Consider the following 27,385-nt stretch of genomic DNA (forward strand, 5'->3'; position numbering starts at 1 on the left):
CGCGGCCCCGCCCGCCCCCGCCGAGCGGAGCAGAGGGCGGCGGCGGCGGCGGCTGCTGCTGGAGCGGCCCGGGAGGAGGAGGCGGCGAGGATGGCGGCGGCGTCGTGGGCGCGGCGGAGATGAGCGCCCGAGGCCCCAGGCCCAGGGCGGCGTGGCCGGAGTGGGCGGGGGTCCCGATGCAGGCCCGAGGAGGGCCATGGGGCAGGTCCTGCCGGTCTTCGCCCACTGCAGTGAGTAGGGGGAGGCTCAGGCCCGGTGTGGGGCTCACAGGCCCGGGTGGGCTCCTCCCCAGTAACCCCTCGGTGCCGGGCCGCGGGAGAATTGGGATGGGGGAGGAGGCGAAGGAGACAAAGGAAGCTGTCCCCTCCCCCCGCATTCTAGCGGCGACGGGGGCGACCTGACCCGGAGGACCTGAGTGAGTCAAGGAGGAGGTGGGGGGCACTGAAATAGCTGGCGGTGGGGGGGAGCGCCGGGCTCTGGGATATGGCGCCGGACCCCACCCAGAGATGAGGACGCTCGCCGGGAGCTGTCCCCTCGCCCTGGTGCTGGCCGCAGGCGGCGGGGAGGGGAGTTGAATGGAGGGGTAGAACCAAGATAGAGAAGAGGGATCTAGCCCCCACATCATCCATCTTCGCATCCCACCTCCGTTTTCTGCCCAGACTCAGAGGCTGCCCCGACCTCGCCCAAATTGTCCAATATCCTGTCCCTTGGACACAACCATCCCTGGGTTGGGGCCAGGACTCCTGGGTTCTTAGTGGGCTTTACCATCCCTGGGTTGGGGCCAGGACTCCTGGGTTCTTAGTGGGCTTTACCACTGATTAGTAGTAACCCATTTCACTCCGAGCCTCTAATTTCCAGCCTCCGACTCCCCAGCTGCCAAAACGAGGTGGGAGCAGGGGGTATCTGATTTCGGTTTCCAAACAGCATTAAGCATCTCCTGTAGGCAAAGCCCAAGGCTAACTCTGAGGGGCTAGGTTCCACGATTGAAACTGCCTTACCTGATCCCCACGATCTCTGAGACCTGATCCCCACGATCTCTGAGACCCCACTGAGATCTCTAACAGTCCTCGTCTAACATTCTCTGTCTCACACCCCTGTGGCTCCCACAGCAGAGAATTTCAGCATTCTCAGACCTAGCCACTTGCATATCTTAGGAGTTCAGATGCCAAAATTCCAAGAATTTGTTATTTCAGCATTTTAGAGTATCATCCCAACATTCTAAGATCGTGTCCTTACCTGGGCTTACAAAGGAAGGCCCTACATGATCCCCACCACGACCACCACTCTGCCTTCGTTGCCCACCCAATCACTCTCTTCCAGTCATACCTTCACACCTCCCTGTTCCTCAAATATGCCCAACGTAGTGCCTGCCTCAGGGCTTTTGCACTGGGCTTTTTTCTCTGCCTGGAAGACTCTTCCTTGGACATCTGTATGGCTTCCTCACTTCATTCGTCTCTGCTCAAATGTCATCTTATCAAAGAAGTCTTCCTGGAGTGCTTGGCCGCCTCAGTTGGTGAAGCATGCAACTCTTGATCTTGGGGCCATCAGTTCGAACCCTACCTTGGTCGTAGAGCTCACTAAAAGAAAGAGAAGGAAAAGGAGAAAAGGAGGAAGAGGAGGAAGAAGAAGAAGGAGAAGAGGAAGAAGAAGAAGAAGAGGGGGAGGAAGGAGAGGAAGAAGGTCTTCCTGACCACCCTGTCTGAAATAGCACCCTCTCAATTTCTCTCCCTTCACCCTGCTTTATTTTTCTCTACACACTTAGCACCCAACATCATATATTTAGTTCTGTATTGTCTATCTCCCCCATGGAGTGTTATACGAGGGCAGGGATTTTGTCTGTTTTGTTCACATTTGTATTCTCAGTCTAAAACAGTGCCTGGTATATAGCAGGTGCTCAATAAATGGTTGTTGAAAGAATGAACTAACTGAAACTTCCTAAAAGTCCTAATGTGAAGATTCTAAGATTAAGACTCCTGGATATTTGAAGGCTGAGCTCCTGATAGCAGTATAGTAAGGCTTTACAGTCTGTATGCAGAATGTTCTAAAGGTCCTGTGATTCAAATATTCTAAGATTCCTTAACTCGGACCGTCCAAGTTTCCAGGACTGGCACACTTCTGTGATTTCGACAGGCTAAGCTTCTAAGAATCTTCGATTCTTTCCCTCTCACAGAAGAAGCTCCGTCTACAGCCTCTTCTACCCCTGACTCCACAGAAGGTAAGTGGAGGGGGAGGACGTGAGAGCGGGACTCGAAGGGGCTCACAGTCGGGGGGGAGGGTTGGGGAGAGTGGGTCAGGGCCCTGCTTCGTGCAGCTTATGTCCCCCTTTGCTGACTGCAGGAGCGAACGACGACTCGGATTTTCGGGAGCTTCACACGGCCCGAGAATTCTCAGAGGACGACGAGGAAGAGACCACGTCGCAGGACTGGGGCACCCCCAGGGAGCTGACCTTCTCCTACATCGCCTTCGACGGTGTGGTGGGCTCTGGGGCGCGCCGGGATTCAGCTGCCCGCCGCCCCCGGCCCCAGGGCCGCTCAGTCTCAGAACCGCGAGACCCACCCCCTCAGCCTGGCCTGGGCGACAGCTTGGAGAGCATCCCCAGCCTGAGCCAATCCCCGGAGCCTGGGCGCCGCTGTGACCCCGACACTGCCCCTCCGGTAGAACGCCCCCTGGAGGATCTAGGGCTCCAGCTCGACCGGCTGGACTGGGCGGCCCGGGGAGCAGGGTCCGGGGAAGATTCTGCCACCAGTAGCTCCACTCCGCTGGAGGACGAGGACCCTGACGGATCGGAGGTTGGAGAGGCTGGGAAAGGTGAGATGTCCGAGGTTCTGGGATCGAAGCCACCAGGGGCGGGTGGTCTCTCCTCAGGGCACCTCCAAGGCGAAAGCTCACACAGCCTTCTCTCTCTCTAACTGCCAGAACTGGACCTGCAACACGGGGTCCCTCAGTCCCCGCCTCCGGCAGTCTTGACTCCGCAGCCCAGCCCTGGCTCTGGAACTCCCCAGGCGGGCACCCCGTCCCCATCCCAACCCCGGGATTCGAACTCTTGGCCTGATGAGCCCTCACTGGCCCAGAAAGAGGAAGAGCCGTGGGGACCTCTGGAGCGGGAGCCAATCACGGGGCAGTGCCTGGATAGCACGGACCAATCAGAATTCACATTGGAACCACTCCTTCTAGGTAAAGTAAAGGTTCTCTTTTGAATCGCAGAGAGGGTAGGAGAAATGGAACTTAAAGGGACCAACCTTGCGAAGGAAGTGAGGAGGCGGAGAAGAGGAGGTGTGGATGTTGGCTAGGTATAAACTCCATCCTTTAAAAAAAAATTTTTTTCCCGTTGTCTAAGATTGCCATTGGCTCTTTATATAGTTCGCCCTCCCACTTGAGAAGTTAGCCCTGCTTTGAGCCTTAGGATTGGCTGATTGCTAAAAATAATAATAAAAATAAAAATAAATAATAATAATAGTAATAATAATACCTCTTTTGGAGTGCTCCTCCTAGAGGCTGACTTTGGACAGGACAGATCCCCTGGGGGTGGGGGGGGAGGCTGTCTTCTGGATGTGGCCGTGGGGCATTTATAAGTAAACTCTACGCCTTTTAAAAACTCTCCTCTTGCCTCACCGTATCCACTGGCCAGTGTAGACCCCACCTTTCTCTACAATACGCTTAGCTTCCATAAACGCCGTGGTTTGGTGATAGACATCACTGCTTTCGGGTGTTTACCAAAAGAGCCACCCCTTTTTGGAACTGTCCCCACCCCTGTGGAGAGCCATTGGCTGGGTCCAAAGGGGCCCCGCCCCCTATTCCCTCCCTCCGGGTTCCACCGAAGTGGGCAAAATCCCTGAGAAGTAGCGGTGTCCGCAGCCTCTCACTCACTCGGAGCGGAGATGGGGAGTAAAGGTGGGCTTTCGGAGCGGGCTGGGGGGACTGGGGTTGGGGGACTGTGTAAATGGGTCCAGATTCTCTCTTATGTCCCTCAAATCTGCCGGTATGTTTCCTACTGGTCCCGGATTCCCCAGCGCTGCAGGCTGGGGCTGGGGGGCTGCAGGGGTGTCTAGAGAGGGCGTGGAGGGAGCGTGGGGTCCTCTCTCCCCGGGGCAGAGGCTTTGGGGCCCAAGAGCAGGGAGGCCCCCTCCCCCAGCCTCAGGCCCAGGCGGTGCTGTCACTCAGGAGCTGGACAGGCCAGCACAGCTGTGGGCCAGGCCCCCTCCCCCCAGCGTGCCTAAACTTAGCCCCCGCCTCAGGCGACCCGGCCCCTCCTCCACCCACTGGCACAGGCCTTGGGGAGCCTGCAGGGGAGGGCCCTGCATTGCGGGTGGGGGGAGGCCTGCCCTAGTTAGAGGTAGATGGGAGACTATGTATAAGGAAGATACAGAAGTGAGGAGAGTCAGACTCTGAGGGGTACCAACCAGTCAAGACGGGTCAGAGTTCCATCAGAGTGAGGGTGGAGGGGGTCTGGAAGGGTTCAAGGCTCAGATGGGATCATATTATTGGGAGGGCTGTTAAACGTTTAGATGGGCACAGTGAAACGTTGGAGGGGCGCCTGGCTGGCTCAGTCGGTAGAGAATGCAACTCTCGATCTCCACTCTTGATCTCAGGGTCATGAGTTCAAACCCCACCTCCGGCATAGAGCCCATTTAAAAATAAATCAATAAAACGTTGGAGTCTGGAAGTCATTGGTCAGGGCTCCGGTTGGGCTTGTGAGGTGAGCTTAGCATCTCAGAAAGGAGTCAGAAATTTGAGTTAGGGCTTAGAAAGGAGGATGTTGTTATATATATATATATATATATATATATATATATATATACACACACATACATACATATATACATATATATATATGTATGTATTTAAGGAGGATGTTGTTATTAATGCATTTAGGACTTAGAGAAGGGTGTTGGTGGGAGTCTCAAGCAGCTATCACTTTATACTTGCCAGACTGGCAAAAACCATCAAAAGAACAAGAATAACCATTGCTGGGCGGGATGCTGCAAAAAGATCACTCTGAAAGTTGCTCGTGGAAATGCACACTGTTAACAGGTTTGCTCGTAAGCGATCTGATAATATTTACGGCGTTCAAATATCCATAACCAGTCCATCCAGCCATGTCACCTCTGGGATTCTGTCTCAGAAATAGAACCTCCCTGCAGAACGTAAGAACATCTGTAGAAGGCTGATGCGTGCACCGCGGTGGAGGAGTGAGGGTTAAGAAACTAAGTGAATGACCCAGCAATAATGCATGGTTGAATGAAATGTATGATTGTGCAGCCACACTACAGAATCTCATGGGGCCCTTAAAAAGAATGAACTAAGGGGCACCTGGGTGGCTCAGCCAGGTCAGCAACAGACTCTTGATCTCAGCTCAGGTCACGATCTCATGGTTTGTGAGTTCGAGCCCCGCAGAGGGCTCTGTGCTGACCGTGCAGAGCCTGCTTGGGATTCTCTCTCCCCTCTGTCTCTGCCCCCACCCCTCTCGCACTCTCTCTCTCTCTCTCAAAATATATAAACAAACTTAAAAAAAAAAGAGAGAGAGAGAGAGAGAGAGAGAATGAATTAAGAGCTATTCCAACTGACTAGGAGGGAATTCTAGGGCAGGGGGAGAGAATGGGATGTGCGTAATACAGAAAAGTATATATAGGGGGCACCTAGGTGGCTCAGTTGTTTGAGTGTCCGACTTGATTCCCACTCAGGTCATGATCCCAGGGTTGTGGGAATGCAGCCTCAGGTCGGGATCCGTGCTGAGCGTGGCGCCCGCTTGGAATTCTCTCTCCCTCTTCCTCCCTCTGCCCCTCGCCCGCCCTCGCACGCGTTCTCTCTAACTAAAAAGCAAAACCAAAACCCAAAAGAAGTATATACATGATTCCATTTTCCATAAATAATGACTACAAATTGTATCCACCCATAACACATGGGAGGGACGGGGACTGAGGGGACTTGCTACCTGGCTACCTTGGGTTTTCCAGGAGACGAGGGGAAGCAGCTCCGAATCAAAGAAGCCAATGGGAAATTGGGAAATTGAGTTCAGGCTCAGGCCAGAGGCGTCAAGACGTCGTGGTTCAGCCCCGAGTTGGGAAGGGGGAGGTCAAGCGATCAGCCAGGCCAGGTCCAAAGCCCAGCCTGATCGCCCCCTCTCCCTCCACAGTGGCGGACCTGCTGTACTGGAAGGACACAAGGACGTCAGGCGTGGTCTTCACAGGCCTCATGGTCTCCCTCCTCTGCCTCCTGCACTTTAGCATCGTGTCCGTGACCGCCCACGTGGCCCTGTTGCTGCTCTGTGGCACCATCTCTCTCAGGGTTTACCGAAAAGTGCTGCAGGCCGTGCACCGGGGCGACGGTGCCAACCCCTTCCAGTGAGAACCCCCGGCCCTTAACCTCGACCTCGGTCTGAACCCCAGTGTTGGGCGGGCTGACCCTCGACCTCAAATCAGGCGCTGCTCGTGACCCATCCTATTCTGACCCTGACTTCCAGCCCTAACCTCTTACCCTGAATCCTCCATCCCATCGCCTGACCCTGACCTTGACCCTAGCCCTCTCTGGGGCTAAAAGCCCTAGCCTTCTCCTCAACCCCTATTTCTTGCCCTTGTCCCGGCCACAACCCTCAGCCTGGGCTGCTCCACACACTGAGTTGCCTTTCACCCCTTTGTCCTCTCAGGGCCTATCTGGATGTGGACTTGACCCTGACTCGGGAGCAGATGGAACGTCTGTCCCAGCAGATTGCCTCCCGAGTGGTCTCTTTGGCCATCCAGCTGCGGCATTTCTTCCTGGTAGAGGACATTGTGGACTCCCTCAAGGTGCCTCGAAACCTACACTCCCTCCTACCCCCTCCTGGGTTCCCACCATTCGCCTTGCTGCCCTTGGGGGGTAGGAGGGCCGTTGCTGGGTAAGTTCGCAACCTGGGGAGTGCCCCTAGGCTCTGCTGACCCTGACCTGACCCTCCCCCCCCCCCAGCTGGCCCTTCTCTTCTACATCTTGACCTTCGTGGGTGCCGTCTTCAATGGTTTGACTCTTCTGATTCTGGGTGAGCCGGGAAGGCTGTGGGGAGCAGGTGGGGAAGTGGGTCATTGGGGTTTGGTGGGGGGACAGGGTTCTAGATGGAACTGTTAATGTCTTAGGAGAACCCTGACCTCCATTTCTGTGCCTACAGGAGTGATCGGTTTATTCACTGTCCCCTTCCTGTACCGGCAACACCAGGTGAGTGTGACAGGACCTCGGTCGGCAGTGTCCCAGCCAAATATGGGTGGCCGGATGACCCCCACGCCCTCTGCCACAGCCAGGGTCCTGTGGACGGATGTTCCCGTCAGAGACAGGAGGACCAATTGGTGTTTCTGCCCCGAAAGAGTCAGGGTGTGACTGACATGCCCCACCCCAAGGCAGGTGGCCTAACTGATGTTTTCACCCTGAAACTGCCAGCGACTGACCTCGAGGTCAGTATCCGGTCAGAGGACTGTTGTCCGGAACACTGACAGAACCAGAGGCCAACCGACATATATCCTATCCAGAGACAGGCAGATGGACTGACGATCCCTTCTCCAGCACAGCTGACGACCAAGTGATACACGTGTCTGCCAGAGATAATCCTAAGTCCCTCCCATGCCGGCATCATCAAGACTCCGAAAGTCAGTAACACTGCGAATTGAACCAGCATTTAAGTCAATCCACGCAGGAACTTGGCAGCTAACGTTAGTTCCCTCTACTCTCACCCGACTCACACACAGACGCACTCACGTAGGACTCACTCAGAGATTCATAGTCATGCCCAGGAAGCAGACTTACTGGCAAATTCTTGTCTACCTGACATCATTCCCCACGCAGAGCTTGGCCCAACTGACGGACACGTCGGCTCGAACTTCTGACTTCCGAGGGTATGGTGCTAGGTTTCGAGTTGAGTAGTGGACCACCTTCCCCAATTTCTCAAGTGGAGGTGGGGGAGGAGGCAGCCTCCTGAATGAACTGGGGAGAAGAACCCCTCCAATCTCTCCTTCTTGGTCTCCCCAGGCCCAGATGGACCAGTATGTGGGATTGGTGACCAATCAGTTGAGCCACATCAAAGCTAAGTAAGGGCACGGAATGGAGACGGATGGGCTGGGGGAGGGGGAAGCTTAGGAATTTTTGCCCCCAGATATTACCTGTTCCTAAATCTCTTGGGGCCAATGCCCCCTCCTCAAAGGGAGACAGACCATCCCAATGCAGGCCATTAGGTGAAGGGTAGGGGCTGGCTTTGGGCCCACAGCTAGCTCCCCCGTCCCGATTTCGCCTTAGTTCTCAGATTCCTATCGGTCTCTTGCTCCAACCTGTGACTCCGCTTGCTTCTCCCTCAGGATCCGAGCTAAGATCCCAGGGTCCGGAGCCCTTGCCTCGGCAGCAGCCGCAGTCTCTGGATCCAAAGCCAAAGCCGAATGAAAGGGGTGTCTCTGCCCTCGGGACGCCTGCCCCCATCCCCCGCAGCCCTCTGCCCAACTCCAGCTCCCTTCCATCCCCACCCTCCCGCCGCCTCCGCCCGAGCCATTTCCCGGCGGGTGTCTGGATCACTCGCACCAGGGAGTTTGTGCAAATTGCCTGAGCGGCCAGGACTACATTTCCCAAGAGGCTCTGCTCTAGGAGTCCAGGAAAGGCGAGGCACCTTGGCCGCGGCGCCTGCTGGGAGTTGTAGTTGCCTAGATAGGGCGCCCGCCCTGCACTTCCGCGACCCCGCCGCTGGAGGCGCCGTCAGAGATTGGTGTCTCCTGGACGCCACTAGCCCCAAAGCCAGGGCTTTGCATGGGGCCCAGGGGAGGCCTGAGCTTGGATTTACACTGTAATAAAGACTCCTGTGGAAAACCCAAGGCCTCCTGTGCTTCCAGCCTCCTCCAGCTTTCACCTTCCTGCACTGAAAAGCACCTAAGTGATATCCAAGGAGGAATCTTCCCGTCTCTCCAGAAGAAGCTCCCTCATAATCTGTTTATATTCTGAAATGATTGAGGGGATGATGCTGAGAGACCCTCGGTCCCAGGGCTAGCCAAGCCTTTGACAGCCACTTTCCCTGTCTCTGCTCAAAGCAGACATCACTAGTCGATCCCCACACTCTGCCTGCGGGGCAGTGAGTCTCATCTGAGTCTCAGACCCGTGCCCAGCTGCCTTCTGGAACAACTCCCTCCGCAAACATATCCAAACCTTTCCCTTGTCCTACCTGATGTCCAGCTCAGGGATGGCCCCTCTGCCACTTTGTCACCAGGCTAGAGACCTAGGTATGGTCCTGGATTCCTAGTTCCTGGCCCCCAACATCTAATAAGTCAGGAAGCCATGTCTTGTCACTCTCAAATGTCTCTCCTCCAACTTCTCTATTCCACTTGCCTTGGGACCAGGTAAAAGGCCCCATGGCCTGCCTGGGCCTCGGGTTCCAAAACCGAGGGAGAAGGAGGCAGGAGACTGGACCCTCTAACAACCCACAGACCTGGATTTGAATCCAGGCTTCACTACCTCTTGGCTCTGTGACCTTGAGCAAGTGACCTCATCTCTTGGAGCCTCAGTTTCCTCAAATGAAAAACTGTCACCATAACCGTGCCTACAGGCAAAGCTCTTGGTACAGGGCCTGGCGTATAATAAATACCCAGTAAACACAAGCTGCTTGTTAGCTGTGACATTGTTTCCAAACCTCGATCATCCCCTCACGACCTTCATGATCTTTCTCTCACCCGTTCTATTTTTCATCTAATATTTTCCTTCAAATTGGTTAATTAAAAATAAAACAAATGTCTTTTAAAAAAGAAATGTACTTCACCACCAAGGAAGTCAGGATCACTTGCCAGAAATAGAAGATAGCAGTAAAAATAAACACAAAACTATTAACATTTAAACTGTTTGTTCGTGCATCACCCAAAATCATCTCATTTGCCTCTAGCGACGCATGTCACATTTTAGGAGATAGATAATGATGTTACGGGAGTAGTAGTTACAGCCCCAGTCTTCGTGTGTAGGGGTTGCCTAGCAGCAGCTCTAGGCACACACACACACACACACACACACACACACACAGAAGGCTTAAGGGGGCTTCTCTTGAATATAGATTTGCCAGGCAGGGTCAATGTGTTAAATTTCCAAATTAAAAAATAGCGGGGCACCTGGGGGGCCCAGTCGGTTAAACGTCTGGCTCTTGATCTCTGCTCAGATCATGATCTCTGCTAAGGTCATGATCTCACAATTTGTGGGATCAAACCCCATGTGGGGCTTTGCGCTGATAGAGAGGAGCCTGCTTGGGATTCTCTCTCTCTCTGACCCCACCCCCATCCCCAGTTGTGTGCGCACGTGCTCTCTGTCTCTCTCCAAACAAATAAACAAAAACAATAGTTTTAAAAAAGCAATTTTTCTTAAAGATGCTTCTATTCATACTTTCCATAAGACAGTGTTGCTTTGTAAGAGGGACTGGTTGAAATTACGAGTCCAGGAATGGCTAAAGCCCACAGGCCCATCCTTGACACCTGCACTAGAAACTGGAAACAGGTTGGAGATTGAAACAGCCTTTATTGAGTGCCTCCCAGCCTTTTATGTCCATCTGCTCATTGTGATTCCTCCAGTGAAATCGGATTTCCAGTTGGGGAAACTGAGGTTCAGAGAAGGATCATGATAATAACCTTTCATTCATCCTACAAACATTTACCTGTCTCCAAACATCTGCTAAGTTCTCAAGCACTCTTTAGGCAGTAGGGACATGGAAATAAACCAAAACAAAGTCCATAGTTTTATAGAACCGTTATTCTAGAGGGAGGCAGACAATAAGCAAACAGACATAGAACATGGCACGTGGTGATTGGAGTGATGGAGAAAAGTCCATCAGGGTAAGGGGATAGAATGAAGGGTCTTTGCTATTTTTTTTTTTTAATTTTTTTTTTCAACGTTTATTTATTTCTGGGACAGAGAGAGACAGAGCATGAACGGGGGAGGGGCACAGAGAGAGAGAGAGAGAGAGAGACACAGAATCGGAAACAGGCTCCAGGCTCTGAGCCATCAGCCCAGAGCCCGACGCAGGGCTCGAACTCACGGACCGCAAGATCGTGACCTGGCTGAAGTCAGACGCTTAACCGACTGCGCCACCCAGGCGCCCCTAGTCTTTGCTATTTTAAACGAGTGGTCAGGGAAAGCTTCACCAAGTGGTGGTATTTGAGTGAAGGCCAGCATGAAGGGAGGCAGTGAGTCACGTGGACGTGTGGAGGCAAGGAGATTCAGGCAGGGGATCAGCAAACGCAATGGCCCTGAGACAGAAGTATGCTTGGTGCGGGCAGCAGGAGATCTAGAAGCCAAAAAGCCAAGTAAATGAGGAGAAAGGAGTAGGAGATGGGGTCAGAGGAGTGAACAGAACGAGAATATAAGGATTTGTAAGGCTATGGTGGGAACTTGGGCTTTTACTCTGAGATGGGAGCCCCGGGTAGGTTTCATATGGTCCGGAACGACAGTGTTGTCAAAGGGTCACTAACTTAGATTATAAAAGGGTCGCGATTTTGGTCTTAGCAATTAGGATTCCCCTGGGCGATAGGCCGTGTGAACTAGGGTCCGATACCATACGTTTCTAAGCCTTGGTTTCCTTGGCCATAAAAATATAGTTGCATAAATTGATGATATCCAGTGGCTAAGCTCAATGGGGACAGAACTGCTGTCATTACGCTGTCTAGGACGGTGCCTGGGGCTTAGTAGGCGCTCAATAAATATCTGAACGAACAGGGCTCCGTATGTCGTTGAAATTCCTCAAAGGAACAGCAGGTGTCGCACCAGCTCTATAACCGCCTCGCCGGAGTCTCTGGGGCTGGGCTAAGTCAAACTCTAGCTGGCATTCGTTCACTCGAATTCGGATTTTTTCGGGGAAGAGGCTTCTGAAAGCCGAATTATGAGTTTCTCCTCTTAAAAACAAAACCAAAAACAAGAACAAAAAAAAACCTTCTCACTTGGAAAAAGGGGCTTCTGGCCCTTTAACACCTAGAGGTAAGTGGGCCGCGTTCTCGAACACCGCTTCCCAGAATGCGCGGCGCTATGCAAATGAAGATGGTTTCCAAAGGGAGGATGATTCGTGCCATGTAAGAGAAAGGTAACATTCTGGAAGGATATGTGCCCTAGCTGGGGAGAATTTATAGATACCAGAATCAGCAATCTCACACCAGCTTAAAGTATGTGACCATAAGTCTAAAAAGATATGGTTTCTTGGGTTTTATATAGCTGTGTGGAGGAGCGAATGTCTTGCCCGGATGATCCTCAGTGGTCTGGGGTGCAGGCTTCAAACCTGTAGCTGTCTAGCGACAGAGTGGTTCAATTCCACCTTTCGGGCGGCAACGACTTCCGTTTTACTCCCTTCAAACTGGATACTAGAACGGGCTGGCTATCAAGACAATATCCCTCTACCTGGTGCCTAAAAATGTCACTGCAACCCTCTGCCTCACAGTTTTAACTTTCACCACGCGGGTCTCTTCCTAAGGTTACACTTTTGCCGGCTCTCTCCCTTATCACCTGCTTATTCCTCAGTCAGTCATTTGCTCACACATGTATTTATTAATCGGTCAAATATTCATTCATTCATTCATCCATTCATTCATTTGACAAGTATTTGCTGGGTGTCAGGTCCTGCACTGGGCAGTGCTGGCGACACAGAGCTGATGGCAGTCCCGGCTCTGGTGCTCCCAGTCCAGTGAAGGAGACAAACATTAAGCAATCATTAATTACACATTTAATTAACAGCTACAAAGATGTCAACTACTGAGAAGGCAAGTAATGAACTTAGAGGCCATCTAGGAAGGAGACCTGGGTTCGGGTGAGGCGTCAGGGTGACATTTGGGCAGATCCCTGAAGGATGAGCAAGGATTAGCTAAGAGAAGGCGGGGATATCCCAGGGCAGGGATCAAGGTGGCCCCAATAATGCAGTGAGGATGGTGATATTTGCACCTTCACTCTGTACTTGGTGTTGGCATGCCTGAGCTCACTGACTCCTCATAGCCCCATTCTGCTGCCGAGAAAACTGAGGTCTAGAGAGATGAAGTCTCTTGTCCAAGGTCACCCAGCTTTGGTAGGCCTCCAGCCCCAGGGCCTCTCAGACCGCTGGCCCATGCTAGTCACCACTGGCCTGTTCTGTCTTTCTCAAGCTAGCTTTTCACCATGTCCTGTCTATTCTGCCTCCTAATGTCTTTTCCGTCCTTTCCTCCTATCTCGTAGCCCTGCCCCTGTTCCGGGCTTCCCCAGCAGCACACACGGGTGTCCCCGCCTAGCCCGGGTCTCCTACCCCTGTCTTGCCCCTTTGCCAACTACCCTCAGCTTGGTGGTTAGAGCAGTCTTCCTACAGGACTCCTAGGTGGCTCAGTCAGAAGAGCATATGACCCCTGATCTTGGGGTCTTGAGTTCCAGCCCCAGATTGGGTGTAGAGATTATTTAAGTAAATAAATATTTTTTTAAAAAGAAAAGAAAAGAAAAAAATCAAGCAAGCAAGGAACGGGGCACCTGGGTGGTTCAGTGGATTAAGTGTCTGGCTCTTGACTTTGGCTCGGGTCATGATCTCATGGTCTGTGAGCCAGAGCCCCATGTCGGGCTCCGTGCTGACAGCTCAGAGCCTGGAGTCTGCTTTGGATTCTGTGTCTCCCTCTCTGTCTTTGCCAGCTCTGTGTGTGTGTGTGTGTCTCTCTCTCAATAGTCAATAAACATTGAAAATTTTTTGAAAATGAAAGAAAGAAAGGAAGGAGGAAAGAAAGAAAGAAAAAGAAAGGAAAGAAAGAAAAAGAAAGAAGGAAACAAAAGAAAGAAAGAAAGAAAGAAAGAAAGAAAAAGAAAGGAAAGAAAGAGAAAGAAAGAGAAAGGAAAGAAAGAAAAAGACAGGAAAGAAAGAAAGAAAAGAATCAAAGAAACAAAAGAAAGAAAGAAAGAGAAAAAGGAAGGAAGAAAGAAAGAAAGTGGTTTTCCTAAAGCACAAACCCGCCCCTACCCTTCTTGTGCTCAAAACGTGCCATGACTCACCCCCGCCACCACCGCCCCACCCCCCCCACCCCCCCACCCCCGTGGCTTCAGGAGAAGATCTAAATTCTTAGTCTGGAATGTAAGACTGCAGAATCGAGTCTTCGCTAAGTGGCTTCTCTACACTTTTTGCTCCAGCCACTGTGAACCTCTACCTCCCTCAACGTATCAAGCCCTGTCCGCACTAACTGTCCTGTGTGCACACTGCGTCTTTTTCTATCCCCTTCTATGTCCTCTGTTCAGCCTCCAGGACTCAGCTCAGCTGTCCTCCTCACGGAAGTCTTTCCTGACTCCCAGATCAGGTCCCGCGCCCCATGGTTTCCCCCAACCCTGTGCGCTTTGGATCATCCCCGAGAGGTCTGTGTCCCTCACTGGCCTGGGAACCTTAGGAGGGGAGAGCCTGGCGCTGTCTCAGTCCCAGCAGTGTCCCCGGCCCTCCCGGCACCGGGCTGGGCACGCAGTAGGTACTTGGCAAATGCTTCAAATTGATTAATAAATTTAGGGATTCCATCGCGACAACTTCTGCTTATTCCTTTACGAAGGCATCTGAATGACCTCTGGCCCCTCACTTAATTCCCAGAGTACTTGCTGCTTGCAAATAAGAGAGGGCTTGAATTCTGCACTGGGGATGGCTCATCTATTTTGGGTTCAATTTGAGGTGGGCCCCTGTATGTTCAAAAACGAAAAAATCATCATGTGAAGCGTAAAAGGAAATTCGTCTTCAGTGGAAAGGGATCCATGAATTTGTGGTTCCTATAACCCTGAGGACCCCCGATACTATATTTAGGCGATCTTCAGTAATTTGGGATGGATGTTTCGAACTTCTCTGCCTATTCAACCTTCGCTAAGGTCACCCCGAGCATATAGGTCTCTGCCTAAGTTCCTCGTTTGGCAGGAAGCCTCTGAAACATCCTTGGGCATGTCAGTATCTCACGCCTACTATTCTGCCTCGTCCTCTCCAAGAGGAGGCGTGCCCTGTGGGGAGCCCTCTGGCTGTCTATCCTCCCGCGTCCTGTTGTCCTGCCGTAGACTGATTCGTAAGGATAAACCTCGTCCGCAATCTCAATCTAACCTCACCCCCTCCCGCCAAAGGAAGGCAGGTGATGGGTACCGGGAGCAAACAGACCCTGAAGCTTGGCAGATGCATTTTTAAGAGCTTTTTATTGGCGACAGTGCAGAACCATGGGGGGGGGGGGGGGAGGGTAGTGGCCCAGTGCCAGCCAGCCCCCAGCGCCCCCCAGGGTCAGGTGCAAAATACAAAAAGAGAATCACAAATACAGCAGGGGGTTGGGGGGCTGGGGGTTCAGTAAGTTGTCGCAGGCAGGGGCCAGGCCCTGCTCACAGTCTTGCACTCACACTCAGAATCCTTAAGGATACAGATTATAAAAGTCTATGATCCCTCAGGCTCACTCACCAAAAAGAAAATCTCATGTCCCCGACAAAACCCAGAGTCAGGAGACAGCTGGCCGATCGGGGACAGTCAGAAAAGAGACAGATGGAAACAACCAGGTGAAAAAACACAGGCAGGGAAAAGACTGGAGTGGAAGAGACCCTCGAGAAAGGGACAACAGCCACAGACTGCCAGAAACAACCAGAGGGGCCGAGACGATCATTAGAGACAGCCTGAAAGGGGCCGACTCCTAAGTTTCCAGAAGCAGCGTTCTTCCAATTCAAACGGCACACTGCTTTGGGGCCCAACGCGACCTAGGCCGAGGTTGTAGAAGCGCTCACACGCTCACACGCGCACACATACACACACACACACACACACACTCATATATAATATATTTATTTATACATAATAGATATAAGTGCCTTTTCGGAAACCAGGAAAGGGATAAATAGCCATGGGGCGGGGGAGGCGGGCGCGGGACGGGGCACGTGGAATGTTTTCCATGCAGCACAGAAGGCGGCGTGGCCCTCCCGAAGTTAAAAAATATCAATTTGCCTCACGATGAAATCCTCGCGAGGTGAAGCACAAGGAAAGGGGATTGGGGCGGGGGGCAAAACCAAGGATCAGGGCTGCGGGCTGGGGAAGGGAAGCTGGGACCGCGGGAGTCCAGCCCCTTCGAGTTTGCCAGTCCGAAAATATTGGGGGGGGTTGAGGGGCCAAAGCCTCGGCCTTCAAATCTTCTCCGGAAAAACACTGGGCCCCCTGGCAAACTCCCACGGCTCCCTTTCTAGAAAGGATGTAGGGGGTGCCGAGGGGAAGGAGAAGTTGGCGTCCTAGGCCGGGGTAGAGGGTCAGGCCTTAAATAAAAAGGCCAGGGCTTGGGGCTGGGGGTCCTGAGGACAGATGCCACGCGGATGGGTGGCTGTCACCCCCACTCTCGAATTCTGTCACCCCTTGAGTCTAACTCACTGGTGGGGGAGGAGGGAGGCAGCTGGGGCGGGGAGGGGAGACCAAGGAAAGGCTTTGAGGCGTGGGGGGCACAATCCCCCCGGAAGGGTTCTGTCCCACCGGGCTCCCCCCCACAGTCCCGCCAACTCATTTCACAGTATAAAGCGCTCCAGGACGGGCATCACAGCGCCCCCTGCCGCCTGAATCAGAGAGGCCCAGCAAGGAAGGCCAGGAGGGAAGGCTGAGCCAGGCTGGGAGGCTTGGGGTAACACTGTAATCCGAGAGGACGGCTGGGGGCTGAATGGGGGGAGATCCTTAAGAGGCCAGGAATTCAGATCAGAGCCACTTTTGCTGGAAGGGAGCGGCTGGACAATCAGGGAAGAAGGTTCACATTTCAGACTAAGTCTGGGTAGGAGGGCATCATAGGAGGCATCAACTTCCCTTAAAGGGAGGCTCAATTCAGAGGAGGATCTAACCATGTGGAAATGTTGGATAAATAAGCTAAGGTCAGGGGAGCAGGGAGAACCAGCCTGGTCACCCCCTGAAGGGTGGGCGTGGGAGACATTGTGGGGGAGGGGGGCGGTCTGTGGCATTTCCTTGTTGGGCCTCTCTGGAGAAGATTCCAGTAGACTCCACCCCCCCGCCCCCCCACCCCCCCGCCCACTACCAGCACCCCTTTCCCTCTGCCCAAAGCGAGGCGCCGCCACCCACCCACCCCTCCCCAGAGGTTGGGATGAGGTGAAAGGGCCAACAGGCAGCTGGGGGGTGTCCATTCCCTCCCCACCCCCTGCCCCCAAAGTCACCAGCTTTGTGGCCTCGCCGGGCCATAGAAACAAGAGGCGGCACAAAACACAAGGAGGTCCTCCTGTCCGATGACAGTGGTCGCAGGGAGTCAGACACGAGAGGCAGGAAGGCCACACGCCCGCTTTGTCTCTTCCCCTCTCTCTCTCTTCCTCCTCCTCTTCCAAATCTCTCTCCCTTGTGTGTGTGTTTGGTTTGTGTCTAAAGAGTTCACAGAGCAAGAAGGGAGGGCGAGTTCAGGGGGTCGGAAGGCTGGTCACTGCCGCTGGGGCGTTGGGCGCCGGTGAACGCGGAGACGTCCGGGCAGGTGAGGACAAACGAGGAAGTGTACGAAGGGTTAACAACGGGGAAGGGGTCACCGAGGACTTGAACTTCACTGTGTGTAAAGAGAGAAGCTGTCAGGTTGGGGGATGCGTCTTGGCCGGTCTGGAAGGGCAGGGGCGGTGGTGGTGGGGGCGGCAGCAGCCAGCTGAAACCATCTTCCTTAGCGGATGCTGACCCCGGCAAATCTCTCACCTCCGCCAGCGGGCCCGGCCCCGGCCCCTCTTCGTAGGGGATCTTGCAGCCCGGTTTGTGGGCCACCAGCACAAACTCCAGACGTTCCTTCTCCTTTTGGAGCTCGGCGATCTCCGACTCCAGCTCTGCCTTTTCTTCCTCCAGCTGATCTGTCTCCTGAGGTCCCCCGGCGGCGTGGAGGTGAGGGAAGAAGGAGGAAAAAAAGGCCCATGAACGACTAGAGAAGGTGGGTCAGAACCATGTCGCCTGGACTTGCTGCAGAGGCCCCGGGCTGAAAGGCAGCTCCTGATTGAGAGGAAAGGCACCCCCCCCCGCCCCCCCGCCCCCGCCACCACCAGCACCCCCCCTCTCCGGACATGGAGTCCTGGTATGCTATGGATTTGGGGCATGGGTCTTGCCTCCCAGGAGCCTCAGTTTCCCCATGTGTTCAGTGGATAGTTGAGAAGGGACCAGATGTATATGGAGGGCTCTGGTTTGGGGAGAGGCACTCAGAGGTTTGTTGAATGAATGAATGATCGGTGTTTTTAATGCCACCTGTTCCCCTCTGGTACCCCTCCCCCTCTGCCTCCCAGGGAGGTGACCAGGTAAGGAAGGCAAGGAGAGGATTCCCCCGATTTCCTCTAGGGGCAGCACATCAACCCTGCAAGCCCACCTCCCGGACCCAGGTAAGTTGTAAACGGGGGGGGGGGGGGGGGGGGGGGGGGGGGACGGATGCCGCCTGCCCAGCATCTGAGAACTTTGGGTGCAGGCGGTAAGAAACGGATGTAGGATCAGGAGCATTTTGTTTCACGGACTCTCCAGAATGTAAAAGTGGGAAGGATCCCGGGAGATTCCAGGAGGGGGCTGAAGAGATGGAGACACCGAGGCAAAAATGGGCTAACGCTGGCCCCAGCTGCAAAGGGAGAAAGGGCGGGACCTCTGTTAAAGGTCAGCAACCGGGGCAGGCGCGGGCAGGAGCTTGTGGGGGTCTGCGTGTATGCCTGGGGTTACCCTGTCTGGCCACACCTGTACCTAATTCCTTACAAGGAACCTCTGGCTGTCGGCCCAGGACAAGGGCACAGGTGCCGAGGAGGGAGGACGGGGGGGGGGGGGGGAGAGCCCCCCCTTCAGTGTATCCTCACCGCCCCCTCCCACCCCCCCAGGGACCATCCTCACCGCCTGGAGTCGGTCAGTCAGTTCCCGCCGACGGTTCCTACACTTTGCGGCTGCCAGTTTGTTTCTTTCCCGGCGAACCCTTCTCTTCTCCTCCTCTTCCGGAGTAAGCTGAGCAGGAGAGATAGAGGCCATGAGGTTTGGGGACCTTGTGCACCTCCTCCATCCACCCCAAACCTCCTCTTCTTGCGGGAGGCAGAAAAGGACCCTCTGCTAGGGTTTCTGTAGCCACCAGAGGCCTGGGTGGCCCCTCACCCCGCCGGCGAGAAAGTTACTGCCTCTCTGGCTCCCTAGACCCAGTCCGAGTTGTGTTGCCGCTTACTCACCGTCTCCTCTCGGGGTCTCCTAGGCCGGGCTCGGGCCGGACGGGCAGGCCCAGGTCCGCTGGCCGTTCCGCTGGTGGAAGGCCCACCACTGCCACTGGCTCCGCCACTGCCGTAGCCACTCATGCCCGGCGTGGAGTAACTGGTTCCTGGCATGTCGTAGGGGTCGACGGCCGGGGGCTGGGAGGCCAGTGGTTGCCCCTGGGACTGGGCCATGGAAGAGATGAGGGTGGGTTGCACGAGCCACTGGAGGTCCTGGCTGGTTGTGATCGCGGTGACCGTGGGCACGAAGGAACCGGGCATTTCCCCGAGACCGGCGCACTCCTACGGGGTGACACATACACACACAGGCGTAGACACACAAACAGAGACACCGACACACACACACCCAACACACATACACACACCGACCCCCGTGAGTGAGCACAGGGCGAGCGGGTGTGGATGTGTGTGTCACAGGCAAAAAGCCACAACACCCACCCTTCCACTACACCGTGACGCAGTGGTTAATGAGAGGATTTCTGCTCAACTGGCTTCTACCTCCTCCTTCTTCTTCGGGGAAAGGTTGCACGGTTCCAGCGGGTGGTGAATCACACCCCGGGTTGGTGACTCTTAGGTGGGGGGGGGGGGGGGTGGGGAGGAGGCTGGACACAGCCGGGTGACAGAACCCCCGGGAAGGAGTCACAGCCACACACACAGCCACAACACCCCACCCCCACCCCACAGGCAAGGGGAGGGAGAGGGAGAGGCCTGAGGCCAAGCCTTCCTCTACACTCACACACACACACACACCCCTCTGAGCCGGGGGGATGAGCGACTGGAAGGTCCATGAGACCTCCGTGCAGGGGCGGGGGTCTTAGTTAAAAGGGTGTTGGGGGACAGGCCTAGGAGTTTAGAACAACGTTTCAAGTAATCGTTTCTCCACGGGGTGAGGCTGACAAGTGACAGGTTACGGTGGACGGACAGGTAGAGAAAGTGACGACCCGGGCACCCTCAGACTGCCGCGGAGGGAGAAGGGTGTAGGTCCCGGGCCCCCGAGCCCGAGCCGCGCTCATCTACCCCCCCACCCCCCAAATGGAATCCTAGAACTGCTCGGAAGGCTTAACTACTCTCCCAGGGGGCGTGGTGAGGGAAGGGCTGGCTCGCTGGCCAATCAGAGTCCTGGAAGCCCAGAGAGGGCGGGGCTCCTGGAGACCACCTGGCTGGTTCCCCCTGCGGTTAGCGGTTCCAGTCCGGTCCTCGGACACAGCAGAGGGATCTGGCAGAGGGGCTGGGACTGTGTCTGTGTATGCCTGGAGAAAAGGGTGACAGTCACCCACGTCTCCCAAAGAAACCCCTGCACACAGGCACCCTCGGCCCCTGAGATCGGAGGGGCCGGCTCGCCGCAGGGTCCTCGCGGACCCATTGGATCGCAGAGAGTCGCTCCTGTCGCGACAGGAGTCCCCTCGCTCTGCCTTTAGAGGCCCGTAAAAGAGACCCTAGCGCCAAGGAACCACGAGTTCCGGGGACAGAGAGGGGGAAGGGAACTGTACCCTACAAATAGGAAGGGAAAGTTGATTGGCCAAAACCCGCGCCGCGGCGGCCAATCGGAACGCCGAGCTGCCCCCTCCCTTAGCAACGTGGCCCCGGCGTTCCAAAATAGAACGCTCCGGGACGTCAGGGGCGGGGCGGACGAAGGGGGCGCCGCGCGCCGTGCGTGCCCCGCGTCAGACGGAGGATTCCAGCGCGTCAGCCGTTACGCACGGGTCCCCCGTTACGTCTCCGCGCAGGAGGCGGAGGCAGCGCCTCCAAGCGAGGGTTCGAGGCCAGCTTACCCGCTGGATCGAGCGCAACCCGATGCCGGAGTAGGCGCTCGGTTGGAGAAGGAAAAGGGAGGAGGCTACTGGAAGCTTCCCTGGGACTTCCCCACCTGCCTAACTGAGCTAGCTTCAGGTTGGGGACCTGGGTCGGGGGCAGTCCCGGAGCAGGCTAAAAGTTCGCAGCCCTGCTACCGCATACACGTTGCACTGAACGGAGCATTCTCCCCACCCCCAAAGCTAACCCCTCTGCGTTCCCTTCCTGCGATCCACGCACACAACCAATTGCAAACACGCCCCGACTCTGCAGTTTGCAAAGTGCGCGGTGAGCCTATTCTCTCTCAGATCCTGAGTTTTGATGCGTCTTTATTTGGGAGGGGGGCTGGCGCGTTCCAACCCTGACTTAAAGAAAGAAAGAAAGAAAACCCATAAAGCAGCACCCCAACCCTCTAGAACTTACCTGGGAGGCGGCGGCAGTGGGTGGACTGCCGAAGGAGTCCACCGAAGACAGATACTGAGACTCGGCGGAGGGTGAGGAGCTGCACCGGGAGCCGGAGTCGTAGTCTCCGGGGAAAGCTTGAAACATTTCCCTGGGCACAGGGGGGGCCCTGTGACCACGCTGAGGTCGCCGGGAAGCCAAGGCTATGGCCGGGTGGAAGAGAAAGGTGCGAGTCCGGGGTGAGCCGAGCGCGTCCCCAAAGCGCGCTGTCCGAGGAAACTCGGGATGGGGGCAGCGTCCCGCTCCAACAATGGCAAAGTTTCTGTGCAATTCCTCTGCGGTGCCCAGGCCCCCACAAGATGCCGCTGTGCCTCCTGAAAGTCCAGGCTCCGTAGGACCCAGGGGCGTGGGGGGGATCGCTCCCCCAGAGGCGGAAAGCGCTGTCTTGCTGTATAGAATCCGCTTCGGGTGCGGTCTTCTCCACGCGTCCAGCGGGTCCCACGGGGGGAGGGGAGTAATAAAGAAGACAAAAAGAGTAAGTCGCTCCTCCAAAATAAAATGTAGAATTATCTAGAAGAATCCTCCCCAAAACTTTCTCTCCGGAAAAAAATAATAAAGCGAACTTCACAGCCCCCAAGAACCACAACAATCAAGTCCCCAAGTCTCAGCTCCGCCTGTCCCTGCCGAAGCCGTACCTCTCAGTCTTATGAATGAAGCCCAAAGCCGCCAGCCTGTATTTATTTGTCCGGGACCCGCCCCCCTGCTTACGTCACTCGTCCAGCGCTCCACAAACTTCCTAAAATCTCCGGTCCTGCGGAACTCAGCCCCGCGCCGTCCGGCAAGAGGTCTACCCTAGCCTCGATCTGTCCACCTGAATCACCCCCGCGGCCCTGGGGGTCGTGGGGGCTCCGTTCCAAGGTCCTCGGCGGGAGGGGATCCCGGCCCCGCCTCCCAGGAGTTCCTGTGACGCAATTAGCCATATAAGGAGCTCGGCCGGCGCGGCCGAGTGTTTGTTTGGTATCCTAGCAATTACGTCAGAGGGAATCCCTCGCTCGCTCGCGCGCTCACCCCGCGCGCCTGCGGAACCCACCCGCGCCTGCGCAGTGTCGCGCCGCCCCGGGGGCCGGTATTAATAGGCTCTTAAGCTAGCCTGGGGAAGACCCCGGTGAACGGGTACCCGTCACTTCTGGAAGCCCCTCACATTTCTCCCTGTGATGCAGCGCCCTCATTCAAGAGGAAGGTCAGAACCCCAGAAAAGACCCTGGCTAGTGTGGTCTAGTCACGTAGGCGGGGAAACTGAGTCCCAAAACGGAGTGGGAGGGGCGGTGATGCTCCAGGTGAAAGTGGAGGAGGGGATGGCGTCCCGAGGCTCTTCGCTGCTTCGGCCGGGACTCGCTGAGCGGGCTCGGTAATGTTTTCTGTCTCTGAGCTTCGGCTTCAGTTTTCCCAGCTGGACAAAGGATGTGTGTTTTGGACCCTGCTGGCCCCGCATTCCGGCGTTTGGGAGGTATGCGGGTTTGGAGCGGGTAGAGAATGAAATTTAGGATGAAGCGTCTCCTGCCTGCTAGGGAATGGGGTTCAAGAGTTTAATTCAGGTACTTGGGGTATGCCACAGCCCCCAACTCTTAAGCATCCACTGGCAAGGGTCCTACCAGCTGCTTTACAAATTTCAAAGATCCTGATTCTTCCCTCCCAAAGCAGAGCCTCGCCCAGCCCTGGGCACGGAGGGAGAAGCGCTTTGAGACTATTGAAGCCCAGAGAGGACGGGACCCCGATCAGGGTCACAGGCAGGTCTGAGGCAGAGCAGGAGGGGGTGGGTGGACCCTGACTCCCAGGAGAGTCTTGATTCCCCGCTTCAATAGTGGGGAAGGAGGTAGGGAGACGTGGAAGGCTGGAGGGACACAGGGGCCAAGATGGGCAGACTGAGGTTTCCAGACAGAAGCCCAGCCTCAAGCCTACCCTCCACCTCCTTCCCCCACGCCCCCTCTGTCTGCCACTGGTCTGGAAGTAGGGACACGGACCAGGGTATGACACAGCAACCACCAGCAGGCAGTGACTCGGCCCCAGCATCAGACAGGGAGTGACCCCTCATTCCCTGTCCTGTCCAAGCCCCCCATCTCTCCCACAGAATAAGGGAGATGCACAAAAACCCTGCTGCCCAAAGACCTTCACATCCTAACAGGTGGCCCATGCAGCCACACAGCCACTGGCATGTACTCACAGGGTCATGTGGGTATTCAGACATTCACCTGCCAGCAGCAACACACAGGGCCACACACGGAAATAGCTCCACACCCCCCCCACCACCACCACACACACATATTGAAACACACACTGTTATGTGGTCACAAGCACACGTGACATTCACACCTTTACTATGGAGGCACCCGGATGTTTTTCTCACAATAATAACAAGAGGTTGTTCTTCCCGAGCACTCATATTAATTTCTTTCATCCTCACGACACTCCTATGAGGTAGGAACTACCATTTAACCTGCAAGGAAAAGGAGGCCCAGAGAGGTGAAGTCACTTTCCTAGAGTCACACAGCAAATTAGTGGCAGAGCTGGGCTAAGAATGCAGCATGTAGGCTTCAGAGCCTGTGCTTTTTTATTTTTTTTATTTTTTTACGATTTTATTTTTTTAGGGGCACCTGGGTGACTCCATCGGTTGAGCGACCGACTTCGGCTCGGGTCATGATCTCACGGTTTGTGAGTTCAAGCCCCGCTTCGGGCTCTGTGCTGACAGCTCAGAGCCTGGAGCCTGCTTCGGATTCTGTGTCTCCCTCTCTGTCTGCCCCTCCCCTGCTCGTGCTCTGTCTGTCTCTCAAAAATAAATAAATGTCAAAAAAATTTATTAAAAAAAAAAAGTACAGGGGCGCCTGGGTGGCTCAGTCGCTTAAGCGTCCGACTTCGGCTCAGGTCATGATCTCACGGTTCGTGAGTTTGAGCCCCGTGTCGGGCTCTGTGCTGACAGCTCAGAGCCTGGAGCCTGCTTCGGATTCTGCGTCTCCCTCTCTCTCTGCCCCTCCTCTGCTCATGCTCTGTCCCTGACTCTCTCTCAAAAGTAAACTTTTATTTATTTTTTTTTCAACGTTTATTTATTTTTGGGACAGAGAGAGACAGAGCATGAACGGGGGAGGGGCAGAGAGAGGGGGAGACACAGAATCGGAAACAGGCTCCAGGCTCTGAGCCATCAGCCCAGAGCCTGATGCGGGGCTCAAACTCACGGACCGTGAGATCGTGACCTGGCTGAAGTCGAACGCTTAACCGACTGCGCCACCCAGGCGCCCCAAAAGTAAACTTTTAAAAAAAAATTTAAAGAGAACATTTTCTTTTACCTAGAAGTTCAGTTTTTTTCTTCTTATTTTAAAAGAAATTAAATTTTTTGGTGGGCCTCTAAAATTATCATAGGTCCTAGTACTGTGCCCTCTGTGTCTAAGGAAAAAGTTGGTCCTGGTGACCACACACACACACACACACACACACACACACAGTGTCACTCAAACACACACACAAGGACATGCTCACCTTGCCCACAGGGAGCCTGGGGTGGGCCATGGCAAGTCTTTCTTCACAGGGCTCAATCCCAGGGAGCTTCCGCGAGGAGGAGGCCTTGAATGTGGGGGAGAGGGCAAGATCTCCGCTCTGGCTCCAGAGGACTTGGCCCTGCTTGGGGAGGGGGCAGGGGAGCCCTCAGCCTTCTGCTCCCACTGGTGTGTGGAGTGGTCCTAGCTCCGAGCATCTCACAAACAGCCCTGGGGTCAACTCTGCCAAAGGCAGGCCTCACCACATCCTTCCATTCTTTCTTGGGCAATACTCTGGCTACCCTGTTCCTCAGTTTCCCTGCCCAGAGAGCAGGAAGGCTGGATGATGGTGGGCTCCTTTCGGGAGCCCTTTCCTTTCCCTTTTCCTTTCAGGAGTCCTTTCGGGCTCTGAAATTTAATACTGAAAATGAGGAGGAGGAGGAGGAGGAGGAGGAGGAGGAGGAGGAGGAGGAAAGCAAATACTTAGGAGGCTGTGCGGTACCCCAGTTAATCCTCCCAGCATGCCAGCCCCTTGAGGGGGTTGTGTTGTTATCCACACCATACAGAAAAGAAACGAAGGAAGGTTAAGCCTAAGGGCCATGTTTCCCAGCTGTTTGTGTGGTGGAGAATCAGCTGGGAAATCTGGTTACAGCACAGATGTATTTGCATTTCTAGCAAGCCCCTGGGTGATGCTGAGGCTTCAGCCCAAAGAGAAAGGTCTGTGAGTGTTTCTGAGGCATGGGGGGGGGGGGGTGTGTGCAGGGGTGCGCGCACAGGTGTGTGTCCTGCTGTCGTGACTGTGACCTCCGTGACGGTAGAGCCAGGCTGGTTGGTGACTGCTGGCTCCTTGATACTGAGCATCGAATAGTGTTCCTGGCTAGCCGGGCCAGCTCCCCACTGAGCACTCCTGGAGGCCTCCGGGAGGGGGTGTCTATAGCATTTCAGGGAAGCCAAGTGGTCCAGACTGGGGACTCCCAATACCCCTGCATTTGGAATTCAAGCTTCTCGCTCACCGTGGCCCACAAGGCCCATGGCATAACCTGGCCTGTGCCAACCACCTCTGGCTGGAGCTCTCTCCCCGTTGCTTCCTTAGCTCATAATCTCCTCCTCCAGGAAGCCCTCCCTGGGGCAGCCTCGCTCCCAGCTCTGCCTCTCTGGGTTCATCACCCTCTGGGGACTGGATCTCTCTCCCCCCAGGAGTCTGCACTGTTACGGAGGTCTGGGCCGTGGCTGTCCTGGTGTCACTGCCATGTCCCCAGCACAAGGTGCCAGGTACTCAGCAGGTACTCAGGACACATTTTTTTTTTTTTTTTTTTTTTTTTTACTGAACGAATCTTCACCGGTCCCTCATTTATGCATTCAAACTCTGACAGATTGTCTCCGACAGAAACCTATCCGGGCCCCTCTGTCCCTTTGCTGTCCCGCTGATTGAAGGGGAAAGATCTTATGGACCCGTTGACAGGGGCGGAGGCCGTAGGTGGGTGTCGAGGCCTGGCTCCAGGTGTTGATGAAGGGTCGGCATGCTTGTCTTCCCTGCCTGTTTCCCAGGGGAAACGGAGCTGGGCAGGCGACCTTGGGTCCTTCCAGGGGCGGGGTGGCGTGGGGCGGACATGTTTTTCTCAGGGGTGGGAAGAAGGAGGCTTGGTTTACGGAATCCAACCCCGTGGAGACAGAAAGCCAGGCACGCGCCTTTCACTCCTGTGTGCCTGGATACACAGACAAGTAAGTAAATACACAGTCACGCACACAGAGCTACACAGACACGCTTGTGCATACATGATCACAAGGGTGCGCCTACGGCAGACCACACACATACCGACAGGCACGCCCCTTTGTCCGTCCGCATAGACACACAACTCCACACGCACAGAGCGGCACAGCCAGGCACCCCCACGGCCAGGTAAAGCGGCGAACTCAACAGAAGTTCTCAGATGCCCCCATTTGTGCCGAGATGCTGCCACAGACGCACAGGCACAAAGAGCCTCCAGGGCCTTTGCTCAGAGTTGCATAAAAATCGACAGAACGGGGGCGCCTGAGTGGCTCAGTCGGTTGGGCGTCCGGCTGCGGCTCAGGTCATGATCTCATGGTTGGTGGGTTCGAGCCCCGTGTTGGGCTCTGTGCTGACGGTGCGGAGCCTGCTTGGGATTCTCTCTCTCTCTCTCTCTCTCTCTCTGTCCCTCCCCACCCCACTCTCTCTCTCTCTCTCTCTCAAAAATAAATAAACTGGAGGAGTGCGTGGGTGGCTCAGTCGGTTAAGCATCCAACTTTGACTCAGGTCATGATCTGGCGGTCCGTGAGTTCGAGCCCCGCGTCGGGCTCTGTGCTGACAGCTCAGAGCCTGGAGCCTGTTTCGGATTCTGAGTCTCCCTCTCTCTCTGACCCTTCCCCATTCATGCTCTGTCTCTCTCTGTCTCAAAAATAAATAAACGTTAAAAAAAATTAAAAATAAATAAATAAATAAATAATAAATAAATAAAGAAACTGGAAAAAAGAAAAAACAAAACCCTACAGAACAAGGCACCCAGATACACAGAATCACACACCCC

The 27,385-nt window shown here is 54.9% G+C and overlaps 2 protein-coding genes and 1 non-coding gene across 5 annotated transcripts; 2 read left to right on the plus strand and 1 right to left on the minus strand.

The window, feature by feature from the left end:
• Positions 1-14: 14 nt before the first annotated feature.
• RTN2 (reticulon 2) lies at positions 15-8,813 on the plus strand. Of its 2 annotated transcripts, XM_045440867.1 has the most exons (10): positions 15-230; positions 2,171-2,215; positions 2,338-2,808; positions 2,917-3,174; positions 6,134-6,341; positions 6,644-6,782; positions 6,940-7,009; positions 7,136-7,182; positions 7,987-8,045; positions 8,310-8,813. In XM_045440867.1, exons 1-10 carry the CDS (start codon positions 197-199, stop codon positions 8,389-8,391), a joined length of 1,413 nt encoding a protein of 470 aa, XP_045296823.1. In that variant the 5' UTR covers positions 15-196; the 3' UTR covers positions 8,392-8,813. The 2 variants fall into 2 exon arrangements, with proteins under 2 accessions (XP_045296823.1, XP_045296824.1); XM_045440868.1 differs by lacking the exons at positions 15-230; positions 2,171-2,215; positions 2,338-2,808; positions 2,917-3,174 and adding an exon at positions 3,774-3,891.
• A 3,381-nt stretch (positions 8,814-12,194) lies between these two features.
• On the plus strand, positions 12,195-12,281 carry TRNASTOP-UCA. Its single transcript has one exon. It is a non-coding gene; the product is annotated as a tRNA-Sec (tRNA).
• A 2,808-nt stretch (positions 12,282-15,089) lies between these two features.
• On the minus strand, positions 15,090-22,029 carry FOSB (FosB proto-oncogene, AP-1 transcription factor subunit). Of its 2 annotated transcripts, none has more exons than XM_045440880.1 (4): positions 21,337-22,029; positions 19,084-19,287; positions 18,761-18,868; positions 15,090-17,761 (listed from the first exon to the last, which is right to left on the minus strand). In XM_045440880.1, the coding sequence occupies exons 1-4, from the start codon at positions 21,460-21,462 to the stop codon at positions 17,300-17,302; spliced, it is 900 nt and encodes a 299-aa protein (XP_045296836.1). In that variant the 5' UTR covers positions 21,463-22,029; the 3' UTR covers positions 15,090-17,299. The 2 variants fall into 2 exon arrangements, with proteins under 2 accessions (XP_045296836.1, XP_045296835.1); XM_045440879.1 differs by having other exon boundaries at positions 19,084-19,404; positions 21,337-22,028.
• Between the last annotated feature and the right edge of the window lie 5,356 nt (positions 22,030-27,385).

The sequence above is a fragment of the Leopardus geoffroyi genome, chromosome E2 (assembly GCF_018350155.1).
Source record: "Leopardus geoffroyi isolate Oge1 chromosome E2, O.geoffroyi_Oge1_pat1.0, whole genome shotgun sequence".
In the NCBI taxonomy this organism is placed as follows: domain Eukaryota; kingdom Metazoa; phylum Chordata; class Mammalia; order Carnivora; family Felidae; genus Leopardus; species Leopardus geoffroyi.